General features: G+C 38.5%; 6 protein-coding genes across 7 annotated transcripts; 2 read left to right on the top strand and 4 right to left on the bottom strand.

Annotated features, from left to right (window-relative positions):
* Window positions 1–199: 199 nt before the first annotated feature.
* Window positions 200–5,553, bottom strand: LOC129587068 (nuclear valosin-containing protein-like). The gene is made up of 17 exons (XM_055480648.1): window positions 5,305–5,553; window positions 5,030–5,090; window positions 4,442–4,506; window positions 4,108–4,242; window positions 3,767–3,868; window positions 3,404–3,521; window positions 3,198–3,339; window positions 2,910–3,047; window positions 2,625–2,734; window positions 2,447–2,538; window positions 2,123–2,245; window positions 1,735–1,902; window positions 1,343–1,565; window positions 931–1,037; window positions 770–840; window positions 476–659; window positions 200–412 (listed from the first exon to the last, which is right to left on the bottom strand). The coding sequence occupies exons 1-17, from the start codon at window positions 5,404–5,406 to the stop codon at window positions 365–367; spliced, it is 1,989 nt and encodes a 662-aa protein (XP_055336623.1). The 5' UTR covers window positions 5,407–5,553; the 3' UTR covers window positions 200–364.
* Window positions 5,554–5,738: 185 nt separating this feature from the next.
* LOC129587069 (peptidyl-prolyl cis-trans isomerase FKBP4-like) lies at window positions 5,739–8,820 on the top strand. Of its 2 annotated transcripts, none has more exons than XM_055480649.1 (9): window positions 5,739–5,922; window positions 6,137–6,410; window positions 6,497–6,660; window positions 6,871–6,970; window positions 7,152–7,402; window positions 7,529–7,612; window positions 7,675–7,911; window positions 7,982–8,170; window positions 8,449–8,820. In XM_055480649.1, the coding sequence occupies exons 2-9, from the start codon at window positions 6,143–6,145 to the stop codon at window positions 8,515–8,517; spliced, it is 1,362 nt and encodes a 453-aa protein (XP_055336624.1). In that variant the 5' UTR covers window positions 5,739–5,922; window positions 6,137–6,142; the 3' UTR covers window positions 8,518–8,820. The 2 variants fall into 2 exon arrangements, with proteins under 2 accessions (XP_055336624.1, XP_055336625.1); XM_055480650.1 differs by having other exon boundaries at window positions 5,739–5,892.
* A 27-nt stretch (window positions 8,821–8,847) lies between these two features.
* On the bottom strand, window positions 8,848–10,075 carry LOC129587070 (uncharacterized). The gene is made up of 2 exons (XM_055480652.1): window positions 9,633–10,075; window positions 8,848–9,271 (listed from the first exon to the last, which is right to left on the bottom strand). The coding sequence occupies exons 1-2, from the start codon at window positions 9,787–9,789 to the stop codon at window positions 8,907–8,909; spliced, it is 522 nt and encodes a 173-aa protein (XP_055336627.1). The 5' UTR covers window positions 9,790–10,075; the 3' UTR covers window positions 8,848–8,906.
* Window positions 10,076–10,442: 367 nt separating this feature from the next.
* Window positions 10,443–12,203, bottom strand: LOC129587010 (uncharacterized). Its single transcript, XM_055480586.1, has 7 exons — window positions 11,995–12,203; window positions 11,804–11,931; window positions 11,602–11,658; window positions 11,392–11,463; window positions 10,932–11,171; window positions 10,798–10,842; window positions 10,443–10,610 (listed from the first exon to the last, which is right to left on the bottom strand). The coding sequence occupies exons 1-7, from the start codon at window positions 12,077–12,079 to the stop codon at window positions 10,443–10,445; spliced, it is 795 nt and encodes a 264-aa protein (XP_055336561.1). The 5' UTR covers window positions 12,080–12,203.
* An 11-nt stretch (window positions 12,204–12,214) lies between these two features.
* Window positions 12,215–15,344, bottom strand: LOC129587011 (guanylate-binding protein 5-like). Its single transcript, XM_055480587.1, has 5 exons — window positions 15,153–15,344; window positions 14,510–14,695; window positions 13,932–14,198; window positions 13,398–13,500; window positions 12,215–12,424 (listed from the first exon to the last, which is right to left on the bottom strand). Exons 1-5 carry the CDS (start codon window positions 15,342–15,344, stop codon window positions 12,273–12,275), a joined length of 900 nt encoding a protein of 299 aa, XP_055336562.1. The 3' UTR covers window positions 12,215–12,272.
* A 2,889-nt stretch (window positions 15,345–18,233) lies between these two features.
* On the top strand, window positions 18,234–21,854 carry LOC129587012 (protein rhomboid-like). The gene is made up of 6 exons (XM_055480588.1): window positions 18,234–18,333; window positions 19,120–19,391; window positions 20,225–20,367; window positions 20,779–20,891; window positions 21,343–21,443; window positions 21,534–21,854. The coding sequence occupies exons 2-6, from the start codon at window positions 19,134–19,136 to the stop codon at window positions 21,852–21,854; spliced, it is 936 nt and encodes a 311-aa protein (XP_055336563.1). The 5' UTR covers window positions 18,234–18,333; window positions 19,120–19,133.
* The last annotated feature ends 165 nt before the right edge of the window (window positions 21,855–22,019 follow it).

Below are 22,019 nucleotides of genomic sequence, written 5' to 3' on the forward strand. Positions count from 1 at the left end.
TGGGATGCCGATGGCCTTTCTACACGGGTCATCGTGCCTCGCGATCTCTTTGTTGCGACTAAGACTGTTTACGAACTGCAGCGGTGTCGCCGGTATGTAAGCGGAATTTGCGGAAAGTGCATTTTGGTGTTCTGTTTCTGTAAACATGTGGAGTGTTTTTTATTCCGAATCACTGGAGTTCAACAGTTCTAGTCATGAATACTGCATTTTCGATTTTATTAATCCTTTTTATAAGACCTGTGCATTAGAAATCCACTGATCTTTATATCCACTGATGAAAAAAAATTTTCGACAAATCGTCAAATTCTCTGACAAGCTAAAATTGCAACGAGTTTCATAGTTAGTGTCAGAAGAAAATCTCCCATTAGTTCTGCCTTAGCCTCTCCTTCAGCGCCAAATAAGAATGGTATACCTGGAAAACAGAAACACCGTGCGTCGGTAAAGTTCTAGTTTCTCCAAAGTCAAGGCAGCGTACTTCGGTAGTTACAGATGGCTTGATTTTTTTCAACGCGTCTTCGATATGGTTTTTCTTCACCATGAGATCACTGAGGCATTCGACTGAAAACTTCGCTCCACAATTTCCTGCTCGCAACAACTTAAGTTGTTCCCGTATTAAAAGACTGGCCGCTTCCCGAACAAGCGAAGCAAGGTCAGCACCGCTGAAAATAAGTGCAATAAGACTAGGTAAAAGAAACAGTTTGAATTAATAGTCTACCGCGTGTATGGTTTGACCATCATCAGAATGAACCAAAGAACAGCAATATGTTACCTGAAACGGTCTGTCAAGAGTGCAACCTCATCGAAGTTTACATCAGCATCCATAGGCGGTGTTTTCCCGTTCTATTTCAATAAAATTATGTTGAGACTCTTAATACTCGTAGTTTTACCGACATGAGAAAAATGCTACAGGTGTACCCTTTGCACAAATACCTTGGTAATTGTTCGTAAAATGTCGGTTCTAGCCGTCTGGTCAGGGAGGTCGACGAACAGCAGCTTATCAAGCCGCCCTGGACGAAGCATAGCTGGATCCAAAATGTCTATAACACATTTTTAAGTGCAGAACTATTCATTTTTAAAAAAAAAACTATAAGTAACAACAGTAAATACGACTGAAATGGATGCCAGACCAAATTCACAGGTCACAAAAAACCATCTCGAGAGTGAATCTGCTTGCGCGAAAATTAATACAGTTTACACTTGCATCGTACTTCTTTTTTTAAATAGATAATAATTTTGCATTTGTCGATTTTCAACAATTGTCACGATATTAATTTCCTGGAACAATTTCGTCAAGTGTGCTCGCAAAATTTCCTGTGCTCGTAGTCAACAACTTCCGCCACACCTGGACGATTGGTCGCACCGATAACGAAAACCAGCTTTCTCTGCTCCAAGCCATCCAGTTCCGTAAGAAGCTGATTCACAACACGGGCAGTGGCATTGCTGTCGCCGGAGTCGGTTCGGCGTGGACAGAGGGCATCGATCTCGTCAAAAAATATCACACAGGGAGCCGAATTCTTAGCTCGCAAAAACACCTGACGCACAGCCCTTTCACTTTCCCCGACGTACTGAAACGAAAGCCAATATTAAGCTACTATTTGAGGGAAAAATAAGTGTTTCTGCGCTGCCAGATTCTGCTGCCAGTTTCTTCGCAAAGCAGGGTTTGCTTTCAGGTTCTTTCGTAACAGTAACAAAGAAATAAAGGTAATTTTTAAAAACAATATGGCATGGCCTTACCATATTGAGCAATTCCGGTCCCTTAACGGAAATGAAATTCAACCCTGATTCATTAGCTACAGCTTTTGCCAGCAAGGTTTTTCCACAACCTGGTGGGCCACAAAGTAATATTCCGGATGGATTCTGAATTCCCAGTTTCTCGTACGCAGCTGGATATCTTACTGGCGCCTGAGAAATATCAAGTGCGTAACGACAGCTGTTTGAATTCTTGACAAACACAGAAGGACTACTGTCAACTGTCAAGGCGAATGGTGCATTTACAACTAGAGTAGCGATCACAATATCGGATAACGCCACTGGTTACAACTTACAACATATGCAATGTGAATTCACCGATCTACATACTTCTACAGGGAGTACAAGCATTTCCAGATTTAATAAAACTTACAACAATAGCTAATTCCAGCTCTTCGCGAATATCAGTCAAAGCACCGACATCGTCCCAACATACATTAGGAATAGTTGCGAAACCTTCTCGCTTGGCAGATGGCTGTACTCGTTTTAAAGCGCCCTGCAAAAACGTCAGCTGCAGGAAAAACCACAATTACGAAGATAACTAATATAGATACTCGTATACTAATAAGTACGTAATAACACATTTCACTTTCACAGTAAAGAATTTCGGCTTCCGGCAGCGTAAAAGCACCTGCTATCCCTAATCTTTAACTAAGAATTTTCCGTAGGAGCACAAAATACGATAAACAAGACTTACGGTAAAATGCTTCATTTTTATACTCAAGTCCTTCAACCACTCTAAAGGAAATGCAGTGGAGCCAGAAATCGAAGTCGAGAGCATATGGCGTGCTGCAAAAAAGATCAATCACAGTAGCGGAAACATACCGGTCCGGTACGTTTCGACCTTGGTTATACAATTTCTTAACAACGCTTACCCGTAACAGGACTTTCCGCGACAGGATCGATATCCATATTCATGGTACCACTATCCTGTGGTCGTTTATCACCGGAACTTTGGTTGAGATCTGACAACTGACCGAATACCCTATAAAAAAATTACTACTGTTTTATAATTAAAGTGTCTCAATTCCTTCCCCTGAATGTTTAAGGAAAAATGCTGATGTAGAATGTCTACTTGACATTGTGAATACTCACAAATTTTAATACAACAATTGTATTACTATACAAAACACATAATTATAAGGGATGAAACAGCCTACCTGTTGACGGCCTCCATTGCTGCCTCTGAAACCAGAGACTTCAGGTCGGCACCAACAAAACCTGGGGTCTGGTGAGCCATTTCCTTTAAATCGACATCGGTAGACAGTTTTAACGATTTTGTAACGAGCTCCAATATTCTAGCAAAAGCTGGTTGTTATTTTTTTTCTCATATCCATATCGAATTTTTATAAACAACTTTAATATACAGCACTTTTTGTACTTTATTATTTACATTGAACAGAATCCATATGCCGCAATGCAAGACAACTCAAGAATAAAAACCTTACTGTAAGCGAGATTTTTCGTTTGGAATACCCAGACTAACTTCCCGATCAAATCGTCCAGCTCTACGAAGCGCTGGGTCTAGTGTATCGGGCGCATTGGTCGCTCCAACCAGAAAGATCTGTGATGTCGGTCGCGAACTTAATTCTGGAAGGGATGTGCTGTACAGATATGCGTTCTCTTGTCTTGTTTTACAGTATTAACTGTTTACCATCCAAGCAAAATAAAAGCTGGGCAACAATCCGTTTTTCCATGTCTTTACTGGCACCCTCTCTTTTCTGAGTTATAGCGTCGATCTCGTCTATAAACAGGATGCACGGCGCGTAGACCTGCAAGCGTAAAACTGCCATTATTTACCTCACAAACGAAGTGGGAACTGAACACGGTGCACCATTTTCAAACGATGCTCTGCTTTTACATGAAGAGCAAAAATGACCATCAACAATGGTTGTCGATTCGGCTTGCGTAAAACCATAGCCAAAATATTATAAACTTCGTGAATTATTCAAATAATTCTGTTAATAGTTATTCAATACAAATATGCACTGCAATGTTAAATACATACTTACCATACCTCGGCTTTCTTAAACAGCTCGCGTAATCGTTCTTCAGATTCACCAGAAATACCGGAAACCATTTCTGGCGCCGCGATTTTCAGCATAGGAATTTGTAACTCCTAGAAGGGTAAACCGCAATGAAACTTTCAAATGGCCACAAATGTTTTTCACACAAAACTGATACTACTTACTATTAAAAATTGTTTGCGATATTTTCTAGGCAATAAGATCTCATTACAAAAAACGCAGTTGGATTTCATAATATTCAAAATAAAATTAAGTAAATGGAAGCAATCACAGTCACAACCACTGTGATTACTTTTTCTTCAAAAACAGGTAAAAGGATATTTAGTCTCACCCCAGCAATGGCATGAGCAAGCAGACTCTTTCCAGATCCCGGAGGTCCATGCAATAAAATACCACGCGGTGCCGCCACACCAAGTGTCTGAAATATCTCGGGATGGCGAAGGTGAAGCAGCAACCGGCAGATTTCCTACGCAGACGGTATGGAATTACTGCTCTCATCATAACACCGGTGACATCGCTGACAGTTAATACCAACTTCCCTCGTAACTGGCATTTCGACAAAGTTATTCCGTAATCCTTACGGGTAGTGCATATAAAGGAGACATCTAAACTGTGCCTGCTTCATGTACACTACGAGTATGGTTATTTCGAATACATAATATTACCTCAATGGTATGATCCTGGCCCCCCACATCGCTTAGTCTTGTTGTTGGACGGACCACCATGGGATCTGTTGTGAAAAGAAATCAGTTTCAGGTATACAAGTCGACAAGATACTATTTAGTTTTACAAATTTTATTTCTTTTAATTTCTCATTATGAAGTCCACCAACACCCTTAATTTTCCAAGAATAAACAAAACAAAATAATAAATTCGCAGTAAATCACACAGGGAAAACATAAAAAAATCAAATAACTTTAACAATTTTTAACTATTAAGTAGTGCACCAGCGCTTGCAATTATTACTATTTGGGTGGCTATTGCCAATGAAATTGTTTTTGACTTTATTAAAATCAGAGCCCGTAAAACCAACACAAATTCTAGAATAAGTATAATATACCACTGTGCGCTGTATCTCAACAATACGCAGCATACTGCAAGGGAAACGCTACCGCTAACCCAAAAAGCTGCTTTAAAATTCACAAAAATTTTTAGTAGTGCTCCGCAAATTAACTCTCACTGCATGCTTGATATTGTTATGTATACTGCAGCTGGCATGCTCAACACGCACATTCTGACTTTTAGAAACATACCTTCTTTTCGCAAATGCTTCGAGATCTTCGGTTGGTCGCTATTCGTGCCAGAAGGACGCACCTGAAGCAGGTGCAAAAAATTACGAAATACACTTAATACAGCATGCACGGTTCACCACTCAGCATTGGTAAACTGTAACAGTAATATTGTAAATGAAACAAAACGGCCATTTTAGACATCAACAGCCTTAGCTTTTAAAAGCTGTGCATCCATTCTAACTTTTATTTTAGGTGCCGACTTTTATACTAATTCCAGCTTGTACAAAGTACCTTACCGTATGGCCAGGAACTTTGGCAAGAGGAGCCATATCACGCCGTTGATGAGACGGTGATAACTCAGAACAACCGAGTTTCCCAGTGGACGGCGAAGAATTCATTGCAAATAATCCGACAGCATAATGCCCCAAAGGCCAATTTTATCAGTATATGCGTTATTTTTAAATTATCAAGCAATACAAAGAAATTTCTTCCAGAGTGAAACAACGTTACAATATTTGTGAAAAGTTGAGAATAACGTTTTGACTTTTACCATAATTACTACTTACTAGCAAAACACCGAAAATTTTTCAGCAAGGATACATGCAGCAGTGGCTCGGAGGCGGTAGACTGTTGGAAGTTAATGAGTCAGACTCTATGGGCGGTGGGCTGTGGTACACACTACACACCTAATTTGTGTTCCGAAAACTCTCGAAACGGAAAACGACTGAAACGGCATTTCCGAAACCACAAAAAATCTGCCAGATTTGAACTTTCCAATTGCTTTTTTTACCTCTTCTTAAAATTTTGGAATCATTTCCATAGACTCTATTTTGGCATCACTTTGGCGAATTTGTAGATCTCTGGCTACATTTTACACGCAGAAGGTTTTTTGGCGAACTGCGGCTGCTAAAACGGTATTTAACTTTCTTATTTCGTATTTGAAGTTTCACCTGCTCTAGTACTTACGGCTTCGCGCAATCAGATTATCAGATCCAAAAGTCCTTTCGCTCTGGTTTGCTTTTGCACCTGATCTTGAAAATCAGATGGTCCTAGCTCACCGTGGAGTCCAGATTTTCTATTGCATCGCCCCTTTGTACCATAACGTGATGGTCCTGTTTTGGTTTTCAGGAAAAAATGTCAGAGCGCCATTACTTTGAAGACTTCGATAAGCCGATGGAGAAGATGCCGGTGGACTTCGACATTGAGGATCCGGCTCTCCTTGACTGTAGCGACAAACAGGATCGTGGCGTTCTGAAGAAGATCATCAAAGAAGGTACCGGGACGGATACACCATTCGATGGATCCACGGTGCACGTCCATTACATCGGACGCCTGGTGGATGGCAGTGTATTCGATTCGAGCCGCAAGCGAAACGAGCCGTTCAAATTTATTCTGGGAAAGCGTAAGATGCGCACTTTCTTCTTTCCGTCATCATTAGCAGTTGTCGAAAACGTTTATAGATTTTCTTACTGTGAGGATGAATTTCAGGAAAGGTGATTCAGGCTTGGGATTGGGCTGTTTCGACCATGAAAAAGGGTGAGATTTGTGAGATGGTCTGCAAATCCGCCTATGCATACGGAAAAATTGGTAGTCCACCGAAAATCCCGCCAAATTCAACGCTGATTTTCCAGGTGGAACTGTTGAGCTGGGATGTAAGTTTTTTTACATGAGGGTTTTCCCGATTTTTTCTCATTTTTGACAACCATTTTCGCGAAGCGGTGAAAACGTTGTTATTTGAAATGCTTCCGAATTCGCGAGTTTTCTGAGTTGGCATGTATAAATTCTAGGACTCGGTACAGTAATTATTAATGAATTTTGCGGCTCAAAACAGAAGGCATAAATTTTCGTTTGGTTAACGTTAGGATGAAGACTTGAGCGCTGGAAAAGACAAGAAAATCTTACGGCGGCTTATCCGAAAAGGCACAGGATACACGATGCCCAATGAAAATGCCAAAACCAAAGGTAATGCCACTGTTTGGATTTCCGTTTTAATTGAATTACATGCAAGCAGTTGCTGACAACTTGATTGTTGCAGCGTTTGCGAACGAATTAGCTTACCTTACTTTTCACTGATAAGCCTTTAACATCGTGGAATTGGTATGCGGTATATAGTCATAATTATAATTATTTTATTAATTTCCAGTCCGCCTGTGCGGGTTGTATGAGGGGCGCAAGTTTGACGAACGAGAAGTGGAATTTTATGTTGACGAAGGAGACGACGACCTGCAGCTTATCCCTGGCATTGATCTAGCCGTGAAGAAAATGAAGAAGCATGAATGTTCGTTATTTACTTTTCACCCGGATGTCGCTTTTGGACGAGAAGGAAAGCCAGAATGGGAGATCCCCGGTAATGCGGAAGTACGCTACGAAATCACGCTTTTGGATTTCGACAAGGTAAATGCCGTTTCCAGTATTCTTCGGAAATTAATTTTGGTCCTACGTTGATGTTACTGATTAATAAAACGCTGAAGAATCAAGCTTGTAAAATCCAAAACCTAATGAGGATGAGTGAATTGACAGGCCAAAGACACTTGGAGCATGAATCCGGATGAGAAGTTCGAAACAGCAGAGAGGTCTAAGGAAAAAGGATCTCAGGCGTTCACGGTTAGTAAAATAATTTGCGTTTAATGTTGCAGCTCATTTAATATTGGTTTTTTATGCTACAGAAAGGAAGACACGCGGCAGCGATTAAACATTATGAACGAATGAAAGAGATGCTGGCCGCTGACGCGGAATTCAAAGACGAAAATGAGGAGAAACGCAAGAAAATGTTGGCTGTATCGCATAATAACCTGGCTGCCGTTCATTTGAAATTGGGCGATCTGTATGCTGCCAAACGAGCGACGGAAGAAGCCTTGACGCTGGATCCCAACAACATCAAAGGGCTTTATCGAAAGGGCACTGTATGTACAGATCTGTTGTCTCCTGTTAATGAATTATTTCAAGTAATTATATGCTGGTGTTGCTCTTCAGGCCAATTTCGGCTTGAGAGACTATGAAGAGGCTAAACGCGATTTCCAGCGAATTGTTGATCTGGAGCCGGAGAATAAAGCGGCAAAACAGCAATTGGCGCTGCTCAGCAAGGAAATGCGTGCTCAAGCGGACAAAGATCGCAAACGATTTCAAGGAATGTTCGATAAATTCGCTGCCGAAGATTCAAAGGTGAGTGATATGCCAATATTTGCTCTGCGGTCGTCAGTTTAGTTCCTATTTGGTAAGCTTTCCGATTTTATTACTGCATTACAATTCAACGGTAGAATCCAGTATAAAATTCGTCGAATTTTATTCAGCAGTAACGAGACCACATAATAATAGATCTGCGCTAGCGAAAACTGATTCTGCTGAAATGAGATATTAATTTATCTCGGTTAATGTTAATGTTTTTGTTTCGTTTCGTAATTTTCATTCAGTAATAATGAATAGGCTTTGATTGCTTACAGGGTGATAACAAACCGGAAGTTGACGTCAAAACCAATGGCTCTGGAAGTGGAGACGGCAAGGCCGAATAAAAGTGTCGTTTTTGGAATAGTCCTTTTTTCGAGTAAGAATTTTGATCGCTTTTTTAGTCATGTTGGGTTGCTAACTTCCATTGAAGGGCAACGAATCGATTGAAAGACATTCGTTTTTAAAATTCTGTGACATTGTCTCATAAATACGGGCTTGTTCGGTTTTGGTTTTTTTACCAAATATTTTTACTATGCATCCGTGTGTCGCACATATATTGCGGGAAATTGTCGTTTGGATGGATTTTATATGTATTTCGTTGCATGTTTTTTTTTACCTGAATGATCGAAACTGAATGCTTGGATTAATGGTTTCAAATGGGTAAAGAATTGGCGTTTATAACGGGGAAGATTTAATGGCAAATGATTCTGCAACGCAGTAACCACTACGCAAGTTAAGTTTTCTGGGGAAAGCTTTTAAGCTCCTGGCCGCGTTCTATCGTCTTGATAGCATTAGCCAAAGTTTCGTTGTATTCATTCAGACACTTAATAGTAATTTCCCGACTGGGATACTTTCCTATGAAATTTGGTTCCATCTGCTGAGCGGAGCTTTGTCTTGTGGACATACATTCCGGACTGCTCTGCGGACGCAGAACTTTTTCCACTTCGGATAATCGTGAACGGAGCTGCCGGACTTCGTCTTCAAGATCGTTGGCATGTGCACACTTCTCGAACAGCATTTGATTGGTTTCCTGATACAATGCCACCTTGTCTTTCAGCTCTGTGATCTGCTGTTTTTGATCGAAGAACAATTTGTTGCCTAATAATTAATGACAGTATAGAGTGCTGCTTTATCTCTCCTTCGACCTTCGCGAATACGTGCTGACAATGACAAAAGAAGTAAGCAAATTAAATCGCACATAAATTATTTTTGTAATTTTTCTTATATCAATCGTCAACTGAAACCAGTGGTTTTATTTCCTATGCTCATCCGTTTAAAGCTGAACAGTAATAATGAATAGGCTTCGATAGATTCCGGTCTACTGGGACAATAATTCTTATAGATTACAAACGAAACGAAATTAACGTGGTATTGAAAAATTGTAAACAATTGGACATTCCAAGTACAAGTACCTATAAGTTTATTGTACAACTCATCTACCAGTGATGCGTACCCTAACCTTTCAAGACGTCCATCCGTGAAGCAACGCAGGAATCGTGATACGCGTCCCGTTCTTCCTTGAACCGTTTACACTCTGCTTGTACGCTGTTTAGTTGCTCTAGAACATGCGCTAATTGATGCTGTAATGTGTCACAGTCTGAGCAAGCTTTGGGCATGGCTTGACAAAGGTCACATGAGGAATGAGGTTGCGCCCTTTGATGTTAATATGTAAAGCAGCAAGGAATAACACAGTGGATGGAAAAATATTGTAATAACACCACTAATTATCCAGAAAGATGTGAAATAAGCTATCTTACGAAAACTATGAGTTTTTAGATGTCTGCAATTCTGTTTCGAATTCGTAAATACCTCATTAATAGCAACAATATAGCAGCAATTTACTGTACAATATTAATTTGAAAATTTTAGTAGAAGTACGTATTCTTGGTAGAGACCGTACAGTACCTTACAGATAGTTCTATAGGTATACGTACTTCTGTAGCTAGTTTTACGACACTCTTATTGTTGCCATGTAAAGTGCTTTGAAAAGTTGTATTATACATACCTCGTACTTCGTTTGATAATTTCTGCTTAGGTACTGTACGTCATAATGTTTTTTAGTAAAAAATTACATTATTATGGATATAAAATTATTTCTTTCCTCTCATATTTTGGCTTTCTGACACATAAAGCATTTAAATGTTGTGAATCATACGTACAGATAAAGTTGTGTAAATGGTGATCCATAATGAAAACGTTTATTTCCATAGGTTTCACAAAATCCCTAAATTTTATTTAGTAATATTCAAATTGATAATTATAACGGTTATCAAAGACTCGTTGCAGTCTGTTTTCGGAAACTCATTTTTTGTAAGCAGGAGATGATCCAGTAGAGAATATAAAGCACCAAAAATGCTGCTCCCAAGGAAATGAAGGGAATAATTGGTTGCAAAACAGCGTCGAGAAATGACCCTGAATCATCCTTGGTTTGTGCAACCTAAATCACATGATCAGCTGTGTCAGTAACCGGCACCTTGTAATATTAATAACAACAAGTACCAAATCAAATTGTGCATTGAATTTTCGTTCGGAGTCTCGTATATACACTCCATACAGTATCATATATTCTAATTTGATAAATAATTTCTGCTTTCATTAGTATACACTATATAAAGCTTGCTTACTATCCCTTTTTGAGCATATTTGGTCATCTGGGAAGCCATCAAGATCTGAAAGGTCATGGCATTGTTTTGCACTGTTTGTCATCAAATGTCCTCAGGACAGTAAACATCGTACGTTTTGCAGTCCGCATACATACCTGCATTTTTTGTTCGTTGTTTTTAAGTTGCTCCAGAGCATGATAAAATCTGCGAGCCTGAAGCGTGCGATCTAGGTATTCACTGCTTTCGTAGTACAAAATCTGCGTTGCTTCGTTCAAAAGTTTTGGCTTTCGGATGAGCACTTCATGATGACGGAGATCGGAAACAAGACGCTGCCGCAGGGAGAAATGCAATTCGCGAATTTCTTCTTCCGGAATATTTTTATGATTATGCAATCGCTGTGGAACAATGATGATATTGGGTCAAATATACGTATAGTTTATGAGCAAAACTTGTATTATGCTTGTTAAGCATAAATAACGGTAAGCATTTTAACTATTTTATAATTCGTTTTTAAATCACTTCTTACTTCTTAATTAAATTTTACAAGATATGAGAGACTGAAGTACAGAGTACATGAGGCAATTGGTTGTGCCTACTGAATATAGATATAAGTACCTGCAAAATTGCTTTCTTGTAATGATTTATTAACGTCGCTGTGAACTCCTGGCCGATAAATTCCAGCTCTTTCTGTAATAGTGTAATAATTTCAACGCAAGCAATGAAATGAACTTGCTCCATATTAAAACTAAAGCTCCACCCATTGTCTGTGTATAAGTACAGAGTAAACGTCCGAGATATTTGGCTACTTCTGGTGATAAAAGTTACCTCCAAGGCATCCTGGACTGTGGGAATACGCGCGTTCCCAAAAATTTCTTCATACACCTACAATCGTTTTCGCTATAATTTGTATGATGCAAATTATCAAGATTGCGAAAAACACTAACTTATACACATTTAATTTGCAATTCGAATAACTGTGTGGCGATATTTTTATCATAGAAAATTAATATCTAGGTTGTTTGAAAACCTTCAATCGTTCAGCCAGATCGTGACCGGTCAGCTGCTTTCCAAAGATAGTTTTTGGAAAAATTGTGAGCGGACTAAAGTGTGAGCTAAACAACTGAGAACAGGCTTCTCCAAACACTGGATTGATATCTGCAAAAAGTTCACAAAATATGTTGCCCAAATTTATCAATTAGTCGTAGTATATATGTTCACCATTTTTCGTAAACTGCAAATTTGCAGGATCAAGCGAAATCGTTGGTAGAAATGAACAGCTTATGCCGTGAAATCCTAACTGCATTTCTTGCAATGATCCATTCCGATCCGAATCAAAATATTCCTGCACGATGCAAAATTCATAATGTCATTGTAGCAGAAGTTATAGCTATAGTCATAATAATGATGATATACTCGTATATGACTCATATAGCGCTGATCATGATACAGTCGAATTATTGTACATTGCTGCTTATATAGCCTTAATAAGCTTAAAACTAACAATATCCGAAATGTAATATTCCGCTTCCCTGCATGTACACATCCGGATTTTTTTCAGCAAGGTGATAATCACGAATCACAAATAAAATATCTTGCAGCAGTCGTTTGTTTCGGGATTCTAACAGAGTGCTCACTGGCTGATCAGATGCTGCAACAAGAACACCATGCGCCACCAACATTGAAATTATTAAGTTATGTGTAATGGACAGACGATGCAAAAACCTTATCTCCGCAACTACCCGTAGCACTTGCTTTGCGGCAACATTAACTAACCAGTCAGTTATAGCCACCATTTGTATAGAGTTAGGTAGTTAGACTTACCAGGGCACATACCGAGGCTATAAATTCAGAAAAATCTCATTTTTTGCAGAAAGGTAGAACAACTATGTAGGATGCTTAAAAAAATTATTTCATGTGCCATGGTCCATAGGGCGTGGCCAAAACAAAATTCAGAATTAAATTCTACACTGTGCTGTAGCCTATAGGAAATGCTTGGCATCATACACTAAAAGACTTATAATACTGGTCAATCAGTACGAAGGCAGCTAACTCATTTAATTTATCTGTGCTGCTCGCTTATTGTAATAGCTGTTTCCCTTTCTGCAGATTGTAGTTTAGATTCTGGATCGGTTTCCGCTGCTCCTTACTTTAATTTGTGTCAACAATTTGTTAACTAGTTACAAAATCTACTCGGTAGCTAACACGTGCGTACCGACATGCGAAACAAGTTAAAGCAGGCGTTGCACACCATTTACAAACCCGTTTCGCAGGCGGCTGAATTGGGAATACTTCTGTGTGCTATGACTTACAAGTAATATTCGAAAAGCTTCTTCATATACAAATTAAAGAAAATCGTTTAAAGTTTTACCGTTTGACACGGTGCATTATTTGTAGGCTACAGCATAGTGTAGGATTTACTTTTAAATTTCGTTTTGGCCACGCCCATTGGCCATGGCACATGAAATAATTTTTTTAAGCATCCTACATAGTTGTTCTACCTTTCTGCCAAAAACGAGATTTTTCTGAATTTGTAGCCTCGGTATGTGCCCTGGTTAGCTATATCAAACCTAAAAAAAATTATTACAGAAATATTTTTTTGTGTTTACGGCATTACGGCTTACGTATCGAATTCCCACTGTTATCGATCGTATTTCGAAGCCTCACGGTTAGAGCTCCAAGAAGATTCGTCAGTGCCCGGTCCAGAGTTTGTTTGGTGTTTATGATCTATGCAAAAATTCAGGGATCTAATGTGGTATTCTAGTTAATAGTTTCCGGTATTAATTTTCTTCTTATTTTTACTTTTCAGTATTGGTACAGTTAAAAAATTCGCTAGTATTGACAACATGGGCTATGCTAAACGGAGCAAGCATTAAACAGCAATAACTGCCGTGAAAAAATATTTCCATCATTATTTGAGGGATTATTCAAAGCTCCCAGTTGTTTATAATCGTTTCAATTAATATTCTAAATCTCTTTTATCACTGCGGATAGCGGTGTGTGCAAGGGACTGGTGGGTTCCATTAGATCAAGGCATTGTTGGTTTTGAAGAACTAGACATCGCTCGATTATGCTGGTAATTTTTATACAATACGCCTCACGAGCAGTGCTTGCAGTATTAATCAATACGGTAATACCTAAATTTTAATAAAGCTTACCGTTGTGGAAGAAAGCAGAGTAGAAGCGTAGAAGAGTTCCGAGTCAGTTTTGCTGCTGTTGAGATGGTTATCAAAAAGCCCTTGGGTATCAACGAGGAACACCGCCAACCCATTAGGCATCAGGTAGGGATGTGCCGTGATCCACATGCCTTTAGTGCAGACAAACTGAGCGGATGATGTCTCAAAAAGTCGTTTCCGGCAATAGCGCGGTATCACCGAAGTGTCTTCATACAACCATTCTCTTGTATCGATGTGACTTCCGGTGGTCTAGCGCAATTCAGAATAATTATACAAACGGCAAAAATTAGTTCCATATATATTGCGTTGTGCCGGCTCTTTTATAAGGTCCTCCTTGGTTAGTTTGAATTCGAATAATTCCTTGCAAAAATATAAGCGGTATTTTACGTAAATCTGCGCTATCGAATTTGGTCACAGTACAACGTTATACAAACGTCACATACATATTTCTAGAGGAACCGTATTCCATCACGGATGCATTTTATTAAAATAATATTAAAGGTCACGGAAGTTAATGAGAAAACACCGCGAAATGTAACAAGACTGACTTCTTAACCCACCGTGCTACTGCATGCTAGATATCGAGACAAGATATTCAGAAGTGTCGATTTGCCGCTTCGGTACGTCCCCACGATACTGATTATGGCTACTTTACGTTGTCCGACGAATTCGTTTGACCTCAGCGTTTTCCGGAACTTGTCCAAATTGATAAATTTTAAGGACCCGTTTTCTTGGATCTCTGCCAGCTGTAGATGCAAAGGAGTACTGCATTTATCAATTCTCGGGACAATAAAACAAGCAATAAAACATAATTTCAAACTTAGACCTTCTAGTGAACGCAACGCTTGACCATACAATAAAAAGTGCTATACCAAGATCCGTCACCATTAAAAATTGCAGGTCATTACGTGTTGTTATATAAATCGAAGCAGTTGGGCTTTATCAAAATAGACGTACTTACGTGTCAGGCTTTGGTTTTGCGTTAAGGTTATAATCAAGTAAAAGTATTCTATAGTATTATTATTGCTATTAAATAAAGGACAAATCAAAATTTCCTAATCAAAATGCTATATGTACGAGTATGCCGACTGTAATATGTCTACGAGCTCTGAGATTATCAGCAGGATTTCGAAACTAAGAAGTTAAACTTTATACTGATGCACTGCTTACAGTTTTTTAAAATACTAATTAAAGATCACATACCTGGTAAACAGATTGACGCGTGTGTTTGTGCTTCGAATGCTCGCACCAACACGGCAGTGAATCGTATTCCAGTTCTTTATCAATCAGCACATGCTGATCCATTGCACAGAAGGCGATCATGCTAATCATTACCAACAAAAATAAGAACATCCGCAACGACAAGTGCGATTTTATCACAGTTTGCATTTGCATGTTTGTTTGAGCAAAGTAAAGGTCTGCCAAATGCCCTTTCTAACTACTTTGAATACAGTTGAGTTCATTACCAGAAAACGATTAACTGACTTTTTAATTCGATTTCAAAGCACCTTTGAGTTTCTGTAGAACCAACTCGTATAGTGTTTGTACGCTTCGTAGGCTGTCCGCTACTCCGAATGTTTTGTCTGTATGTTCATTCTGGATCGTATAAGAGTCCACATTTTTTTGAGAGTTATTAGGCAGGAGATAGGTTTCTTTATTGAACATGCGTACATACGTGCGTTTTTGGCAATGAGAAGTACTTATAGACCCACGAGCGGTCTTTGAGCTTAATTTGCGTACTGATGGGATATTAATATAGATCAGGGGACCAAATTATGAAGTCGATCTGTCAAATCCAGTCCGCGCCAATCGTATCAAAAATTATTCTGGCTCTTCTGGCGCTGACACAAAAATATTCGGTACTTCTATCTGTATAACATAGAAATGAGCATAAACTTGCGCGTTTGGCAGAATTAAACGTAGCAGTATGATCTTCATATTTTTTTAATATAAATCTCTAGATATAAGGGGTACAAATTAAAGTTTAGCTTTTTTATAACAATATCTTTCTGTTTTCTGTGCTTGCACATATGCGACGAGTAAACACTGAATGCAGTATTTTCGGCGTTAATATAAAGTATTTGTGTAGTAAACCGCAAAATTTTTGGTGGCTCTTGCTACATACTAATTTTGACGTTAATATCTCGATCATCAGGTGCGCTTGTGCTTTATAAGCCTTTACCGTGGTGAGTCTATACGTTATAGATGATATTTTTAGATACTGAATAAATCCTTTTTCCGAACACCGGTAATTTATGCGGTACAACCGTATTGAAACTACAATTATGCATGACATATCAGTAAAGTTTGAATGTCGCTGCCATCCAAACGTTCGGGACATGCTGCATGAAATCCTGCTGCTTCGCATAAATTTTCTTACAAATCGGCGCATCCAAATAGTGCAAACATTAGCCGCTTTTTTGTGTCGTTCATTGATCTGGACGGGCACTGATCCACCAATATGTATGCAAATAACCGAAGCAAAAATTATACGAAGCCAATTCGTCTGTCGTGTTAGAAACGATGCAACACGGTATAGTGGCACGCATTCATTAATACAACTATACTATATATTATTATGGTAAAAAAGAAAATTTTTTATGTAAGGTACTAGTACAGAATGTGCATCGAACTATATTATAAAATGGCTTCGAATGCGTTTGTTATAATTATCTTGTTTCTATCATCTGATTAAGATAAGCTAATCCAAAAAAACTATCTTCCGATCCGACAGTTTTCTAAGAGCGCTTGGAAATTAAATTATTTTTTGAACACTGCTTGACCTTTTGGAAATTCAACCTGGTAGTGTGCTTCACAACAAATCAAACGTCTTCCACTTTTGTAAATAATGAACAGGAATATGTTTAGTGAATTAATTACGTACAACCGGTGTTTAGCTTGTAAAATTCACTTTTTTCAATTGCAACCCGGACAAGGATGTGTGTAAAGTTTTGCGAATACAATTGTGTTACTGGGCTATGTTATCGAAAAAGTACAAGTACGATTATGAACATGTGACATTTGGGCAGCAGCTGCGGTTCGGTTAACCCATCAAAGATGTTTGCTAAGGATTAGATCGTTGTTTACCATTGTAAACCGGCTTGTAAGCGGCCCAGTGGTCAGTATTTAAAGTGGCTAATTTACGGCGATAATTATCGCGGCCAGAACACTGCCGGTCTGGAATGGAGAGAGACATTTCGACCCGTCAAGCGGAACACAAGAATGTACAGTGCATGCTTGACAAGGCAAGCTGATGATAAAACGCCCCCAGTGAGATCTTTATTGCACCCAGTAGCCATAATAATATCTTGTAAACAATATATCCAATTCTTAAACAAACTGTCAGTAACTTAAAACCTTTCTTTCTGGAATTCTTGTGCGCGTTACTTTAAGATTACCGGCAGTAAAATATCATAGTTACAGTATATGTTGTACATCAACCAAATTAAACTCTATTTTCAGAGCAAAAATTTAGTGTGTTACTTCGTTACCAAAAAATTCGGAACAACTGACGAGAACATAAGAATATACGCGGTGACCTAATTCACATAAATGATAAAATTATTTCCAAAACCTGCATCATGGTATATATTTAAACGTGATTTGTATCAATCACAATACTTCATTGGTCCGAAAGACTACAATACCGGAACGGAGCAACAGAGTAAGGTACTTATTGTCAGTGTCGTTATATCTTTAGCTCGCACGTGAATGAATATTCGCAGTGCGTAATCATTTTCTTTGCAGCATAAGTGTTATGTTGTTATTTGCATAAGTTATTTGTACCAGTATAAATTGAATTAAATTAGTTTACATCTCACCCGCATACACTATGCGCACGTTATAGAATATGAATATTAATAACGTACATACTCTATAACCAAACGGCACCGCGTAGCCAGCAGCTGGATATCCCGTTATCAATTTCAGCATAGCAATATGGACCAGTGGTCAACTGCACTTTCCGCACGCACACGTGCACATGTGGCATAACAGTTGGTTGGTCGTGTCCCTTGGGTGGTACGTCTAGTTAACCTCGTCGATGACACCGGACCGTGTGGAGCATATACTAGGGCGTCTCCAGCTGTTCGTGCACATCTGTCCAATCTATGCGCTACTTAGATATTTTATTATTCGGGAAATATGATCATCTAACCAATGCCCGGCATTCATACTAGGCATGTTGTCCATTCATTTTCCCAAATTTCTGCCGATGATCATCTTTGACTGGTCAAATGTAAATGTGTGGACGGTCAGCTGCAGTTGTGCTTGGTTGGGCGTATTTGTCGAGTAGTGGGTATACGATTATGTGGTGGACTGTGTTGACGGATAAGTCAAAACATTTGGACTGCGCCACTTTATGGGATATATGATTTTTTTGCAGGTAAACATATATTTACATCACGTACCTTATGGATATACATGATTTTTATTTTACCGCATTCTGAAAAGTTTACTCAGAATGGAATGCAGTTTTTGCCCTTTTACGCGGTTAAACATTATGCGGCGCAAACATTTTTTCATATAATGATATTTATCTTAATAATCTATTTTATATAGTAATATTAAGTTCATCGCCAGAATTCATACAGGTTGGTAATCAACCAGTAACTATGTGGCTTAGCCGAAGCTACAAATAGCTTTGAAACCGGTAATGTTCGGTTTGTCTTATCATTTGTGTAAGTGTGTATACAAAGTTTTAACGTGGCTGACTTTTCGCCGATTTCTTTTTTTTTTACATTGTAATGTGTTGTACTCGTACTTACTCTCTATACTCCCATCTATTAAGCTGCCACTTTGAAATGTTAATTTACACTTTTCTGTCAAAATTTCTGTTCTCTCTAATAATTATGTGATATGACGCAGATACCATACATATCCTTCCCATTACCAAAACCAGCACAACGAGTAAAATTAAACATTTGGTAAAATTGAGCATTTTTGAAATTTATCGGTAAAAAATATAGTTTGGCAAGTATTTTGGCCATATATTGACAAACTTAATATGATCTGCTCTGGCGCCAAATATTTTTAACGGGAACGCCTTGTCGCCGCAGCATTGTTTATCGGCACAGTAAAAGGAATAATAAACAAAACAGCTGTTGTTTCTCAAGAGTTATCAGGCAGAATAGTCACAGCTAATGAAGCCCGGTTCGGTCAATTGTTACAGATTCATTAGCTATTATGGAGAGGAGTTTATATAAATTTCTTCTATGGCGGAAACAAAGTGGCGACGACATTCACATGTCGGATGATAACACTGACGATGAATTCGGATTTATCAAGCCGACCATTGAGCATAACAAGCACACTATTGTCCAGAAAGTCGTTAGGAAAGCCGTGAAGGAAGTTCTGGTTGAAGATGGGCTTAGCGGATATTACGCGGATAATTATCGATGTCGACCCCCTCCGGTCTTCCTCATTGCTGTCAGCATTACAGAGGTACAGCAAATGTCCTGGATGGTTGATAAATTCGTATCTTTATAAAAATATCATCCTGGATTTCGTTAGCGGAGCTACTTTTGCGCCAATCTCGGTTACTTATTAAAAATTAAGGATCCATTTTATAATGTGTGATACATTTTATGATCTGTTATTCTAAATCACATGAACTCGTATACAATAACTGTTTACCATTTTCTTATAAATAGGAGTATAATAATTATAGTAGTGTAATAAAATAGTAATGTAGTCTTGACGAAAAAAAGGTTAAAAAAATTGAAAAATATGTTATAACATAGTTTGGTGGTAAACAGCTGATATTATTATATGACAAAAACACTTTACGAAAGGTGTATTTGCAAAATACTCGCAGTTTTTATTAACCGAAAGGGTCAGTTGGAATTATAACAAATTTTATGTGATGTTGGCATATGCCATAAACAATGATGACTTTACAATGCTTTCTGTATTTATGGAATAAATACCGTACATTTAAAACTGACTGAGTTTATCCATAGCACATGTGTTTTCGTGTCGGCAGTGGTCAATGCTGACGTGCTCTGCTTTGTACGGTCACGCGCACTGGATTTGGCTTCTTTCTATACACGCATTAATAAAATTCATCCCAACAGGGCGCACATGAAATATAGATTATCGATTAGGAGCATATTGCATTGAATCATTGACAAAAGCCATTAGTTTGACCGTTGGTCGGCGGTATATTGATTCGTCGCACTGGCTTTTGTCAGTGACCATTGAACAATCCATAAATTACTCATGCTTTCGCCGATAAATTGCCCTGTAAGTTAAATAATCAACTATTTTCTTTCCAGCTTGCCGTATTTATCTACTATGGAATTGTGATGGGAAGCGTGTCGACAATTGGGCCTGTTCCCATCGATAGCCCGTTTATTTATCGTCCTGACCGGCGACTGGAAATCTGGCGATTCATTACATATTCCTTTCTGCATGCCGGGTACGAGCTGTGTGCGCATAGCGAACAAACTACATAATTTTCAACTTTTATGGAGATGTTTTGAATGAGCGACGCATCAAATCCATTAACCGCCCGTATTCACATACAGAGTCCCACATGTGGGAAAATTAAAAATAATTCTCACATATGGGAAAGTTTGCAAAGATGCTTAGCAAATAATTTGGTAACATGTACAGCTTTATAATACAGTAAAATTTTCTTTGTGCATAACGCAGAACTCACAAATACAGTTCAGATAATGTTTTTTTTTCATGGCGGTATGAGCTTCTTATTATTATGCTGATCGTTTTGACAATGGTGTACAGTGCACGTTATATACATCATGTACATTCAGACAGATTATTATGGTTTTGCAATTTATTTATTTGACTTTTGGTGTTTTTCTTACAGGTGGTTTCATTTAGTTTTCAATATTATTATCCAAATTTTTGTGGGACTTCCACTGGAAATGGTCCATGGAAATTTTCGCATCGGCATAATATATCTTTCCGGTGTTTTAGCAGGTCAGCGCGCATTTTATTTCTGCGTCTATGTTGTATCTCGTACAAATTTGCGAATACTGTTATAATATAGTATTCGCAAACTATACTTTTAGAAAACTAGGTATATACGTACTTTATTCAACATGTTGAATGCTATTAAAAATTAAGACATCACCCAGGAAAATTTAGATAGAGACATACAGTTTATTAGCTGGATGGTATCAGTTTGTGGCTCACTTGCAAGTTTTGCAATTAAAAGCATCTACCAAATCAAATTCGTTATTTATAATGTACTATTGCAAATTATGGGTAAACATACGGTATGATATATTTTCGATTTATGATTAATCTTGTAAATTAAAATTCGTATCAGATGACTACATAATCAGGAAAACTAATACCAGTGTCAGTTACATTAGTCATGCCCTATAATTTGAGACGATAGTGTGATTTACGTGTGAATAATCTGCAGGATCACTGGGCACATCGGTATTTGATCCGGATGTTTACCTGGTCGGCGCCTCGGGAGGTGTATACGCCCTGTTATCCGCCCACCTGGCCAACATACTCCTGGTAAAATTTGACTTGTATTTCTCTCTGACTTCCTGTTGACCATAGGCTAATAAAGCCATTTGTTCCCATTGACATGCTTTTATATTTTAGAATCGCACACAAATGGAATTGCCGCTGTTGCGCATGATCGGCGTGCTGCTGGTGGCCAGTTGCGTATTGGGAGTGGCTATTTGGGATCGCTACGCCGCCGAGCCAACACCCATGCCCATTTCCTATATTGCCCATATTATGGGCACGCTTTCGGGAATTTGCATGGGACTGATTGTATTAAAGCATTTTGATCAGAAGTTATCGTGGAGTATAGCCTGGTGGATTGCGGTATTTGTTTATTTGGCTTTTGTGGTTTTCACGGTATTGTGGAATGTCTGTATTATCGAATCAAATAATGGTGGTTTACCATACAGAGCTTGATGGTAAATAACAACTGTCATGTTTTGCAGAATTATTTACACTCGTATGGCAAATTTTCTCGAATTTTTGCAGTTCTCGTTACTGTTCGTAAGACAGAAATTTACCGATAATCAGAAACAAAATGAAGTTGACTTCAGATCAACTCTTCGTAAAGCTTCGGTACTT

Source organism: Paramacrobiotus metropolitanus, unplaced genomic scaffold, assembly GCF_019649055.1.
Source record: "Paramacrobiotus metropolitanus isolate TYO unplaced genomic scaffold, Prichtersi_v1.0 Parri_scaffold0000023, whole genome shotgun sequence".
Lineage (NCBI taxonomy): Eukaryota > Metazoa > Tardigrada > Eutardigrada > Parachela > Macrobiotidae > Paramacrobiotus > Paramacrobiotus metropolitanus.

Excerpts from the sequence above, each read along its gene's own strand:
- LOC129587011 (XM_055480587.1), bottom strand. The coding sequence starts at position 15,344 with ATGCAAATGCAAACTGTGATAAAATCGCACTTGTCGTTGCGGATGTTC. Across the intron at positions 14,199-14,509 it reads ATCTAGCATGCAGTAGCACG|ACCACCGGAAGTCACATCGA; the intron begins GTGGGTTAAGAA and ends GAATTGCGCTAG. Across the intron at positions 13,501-13,931 it reads CTCTGCTTTCTTCCACAACG|ATCATAAACACCAAACAAAC; the intron begins GTAAGCTTTATT and ends ATTTTTGCATAG.
- LOC129587010 (XM_055480586.1), bottom strand. The coding sequence starts at position 12,079 with ATGCAGTTAGGATTTCACGGCATAAGCTGTTCATTTCTACCAACGATT. Across the intron at positions 11,932-11,994 it reads TTTGCAGTTTACGAAAAATG|ATATCAATCCAGTGTTTGGA; the intron begins GTGAACATATAT and ends AACTTTTTGCAG. Across the intron at positions 11,659-11,803 it reads ATCTGGCTGAACGATTGAAG|GTGTATGAAGAAATTTTTGG; the intron begins GTTTTCAAACAA and ends AAACGATTGTAG.
- LOC129587070 (XM_055480652.1), bottom strand. The coding sequence starts at position 9,789 with ATGCCCAAAGCTTGCTCAGACTGTGACACATTACAGCATCAATTAGCG. Across the intron at positions 9,272-9,632 it reads ACGGATGGACGTCTTGAAAG|GCAACAAATTGTTCTTCGAT; the intron begins GTTAGGGTACGC and ends ATTAATTATTAG.
- LOC129587069 (XM_055480649.1), top strand. The coding sequence starts at position 6,143 with ATGTCAGAGCGCCATTACTTTGAAGACTTCGATAAGCCGATGGAGAAG. Across the intron at positions 6,661-6,870 it reads TGGAACTGTTGAGCTGGGAT|GATGAAGACTTGAGCGCTGG; the intron begins GTAAGTTTTTTT and ends GGTTAACGTTAG. Across the intron at positions 7,613-7,674 it reads AAGGATCTCAGGCGTTCACG|AAAGGAAGACACGCGGCAGC; the intron begins GTTAGTAAAATA and ends TTTATGCTACAG.
- LOC129587068 (XM_055480648.1), bottom strand. The coding sequence starts at position 5,406 with ATGAATTCTTCGCCGTCCACTGGGAAACTCGGTTGTTCTGAGTTATCA. Across the intron at positions 2,539-2,624 it reads CGCGGAAAGTCCTGTTACGG|CACGCCATATGCTCTCGACT; the intron begins GTAAGCGTTGTT and ends TCTTTTTTGCAG. Across the intron at positions 1,038-1,342 it reads CGGTGCGACCAATCGTCCAG|ACATTTTGGATCCAGCTATG; the intron begins GTGTGGCGGAAG and ends AATGTGTTATAG.
- LOC129587012 (XM_055480588.1), top strand. The coding sequence starts at position 19,134 with ATGGAGAGGAGTTTATATAAATTTCTTCTATGGCGGAAACAAAGTGGC. Across the intron at positions 19,392-20,224 it reads TTGCTGTCAGCATTACAGAG|CTTGCCGTATTTATCTACTA; the intron begins GTACAGCAAATG and ends TTTTCTTTCCAG. Across the intron at positions 20,892-21,342 it reads TCTTTCCGGTGTTTTAGCAG|GATCACTGGGCACATCGGTA; the intron begins GTCAGCGCGCAT and ends AATAATCTGCAG.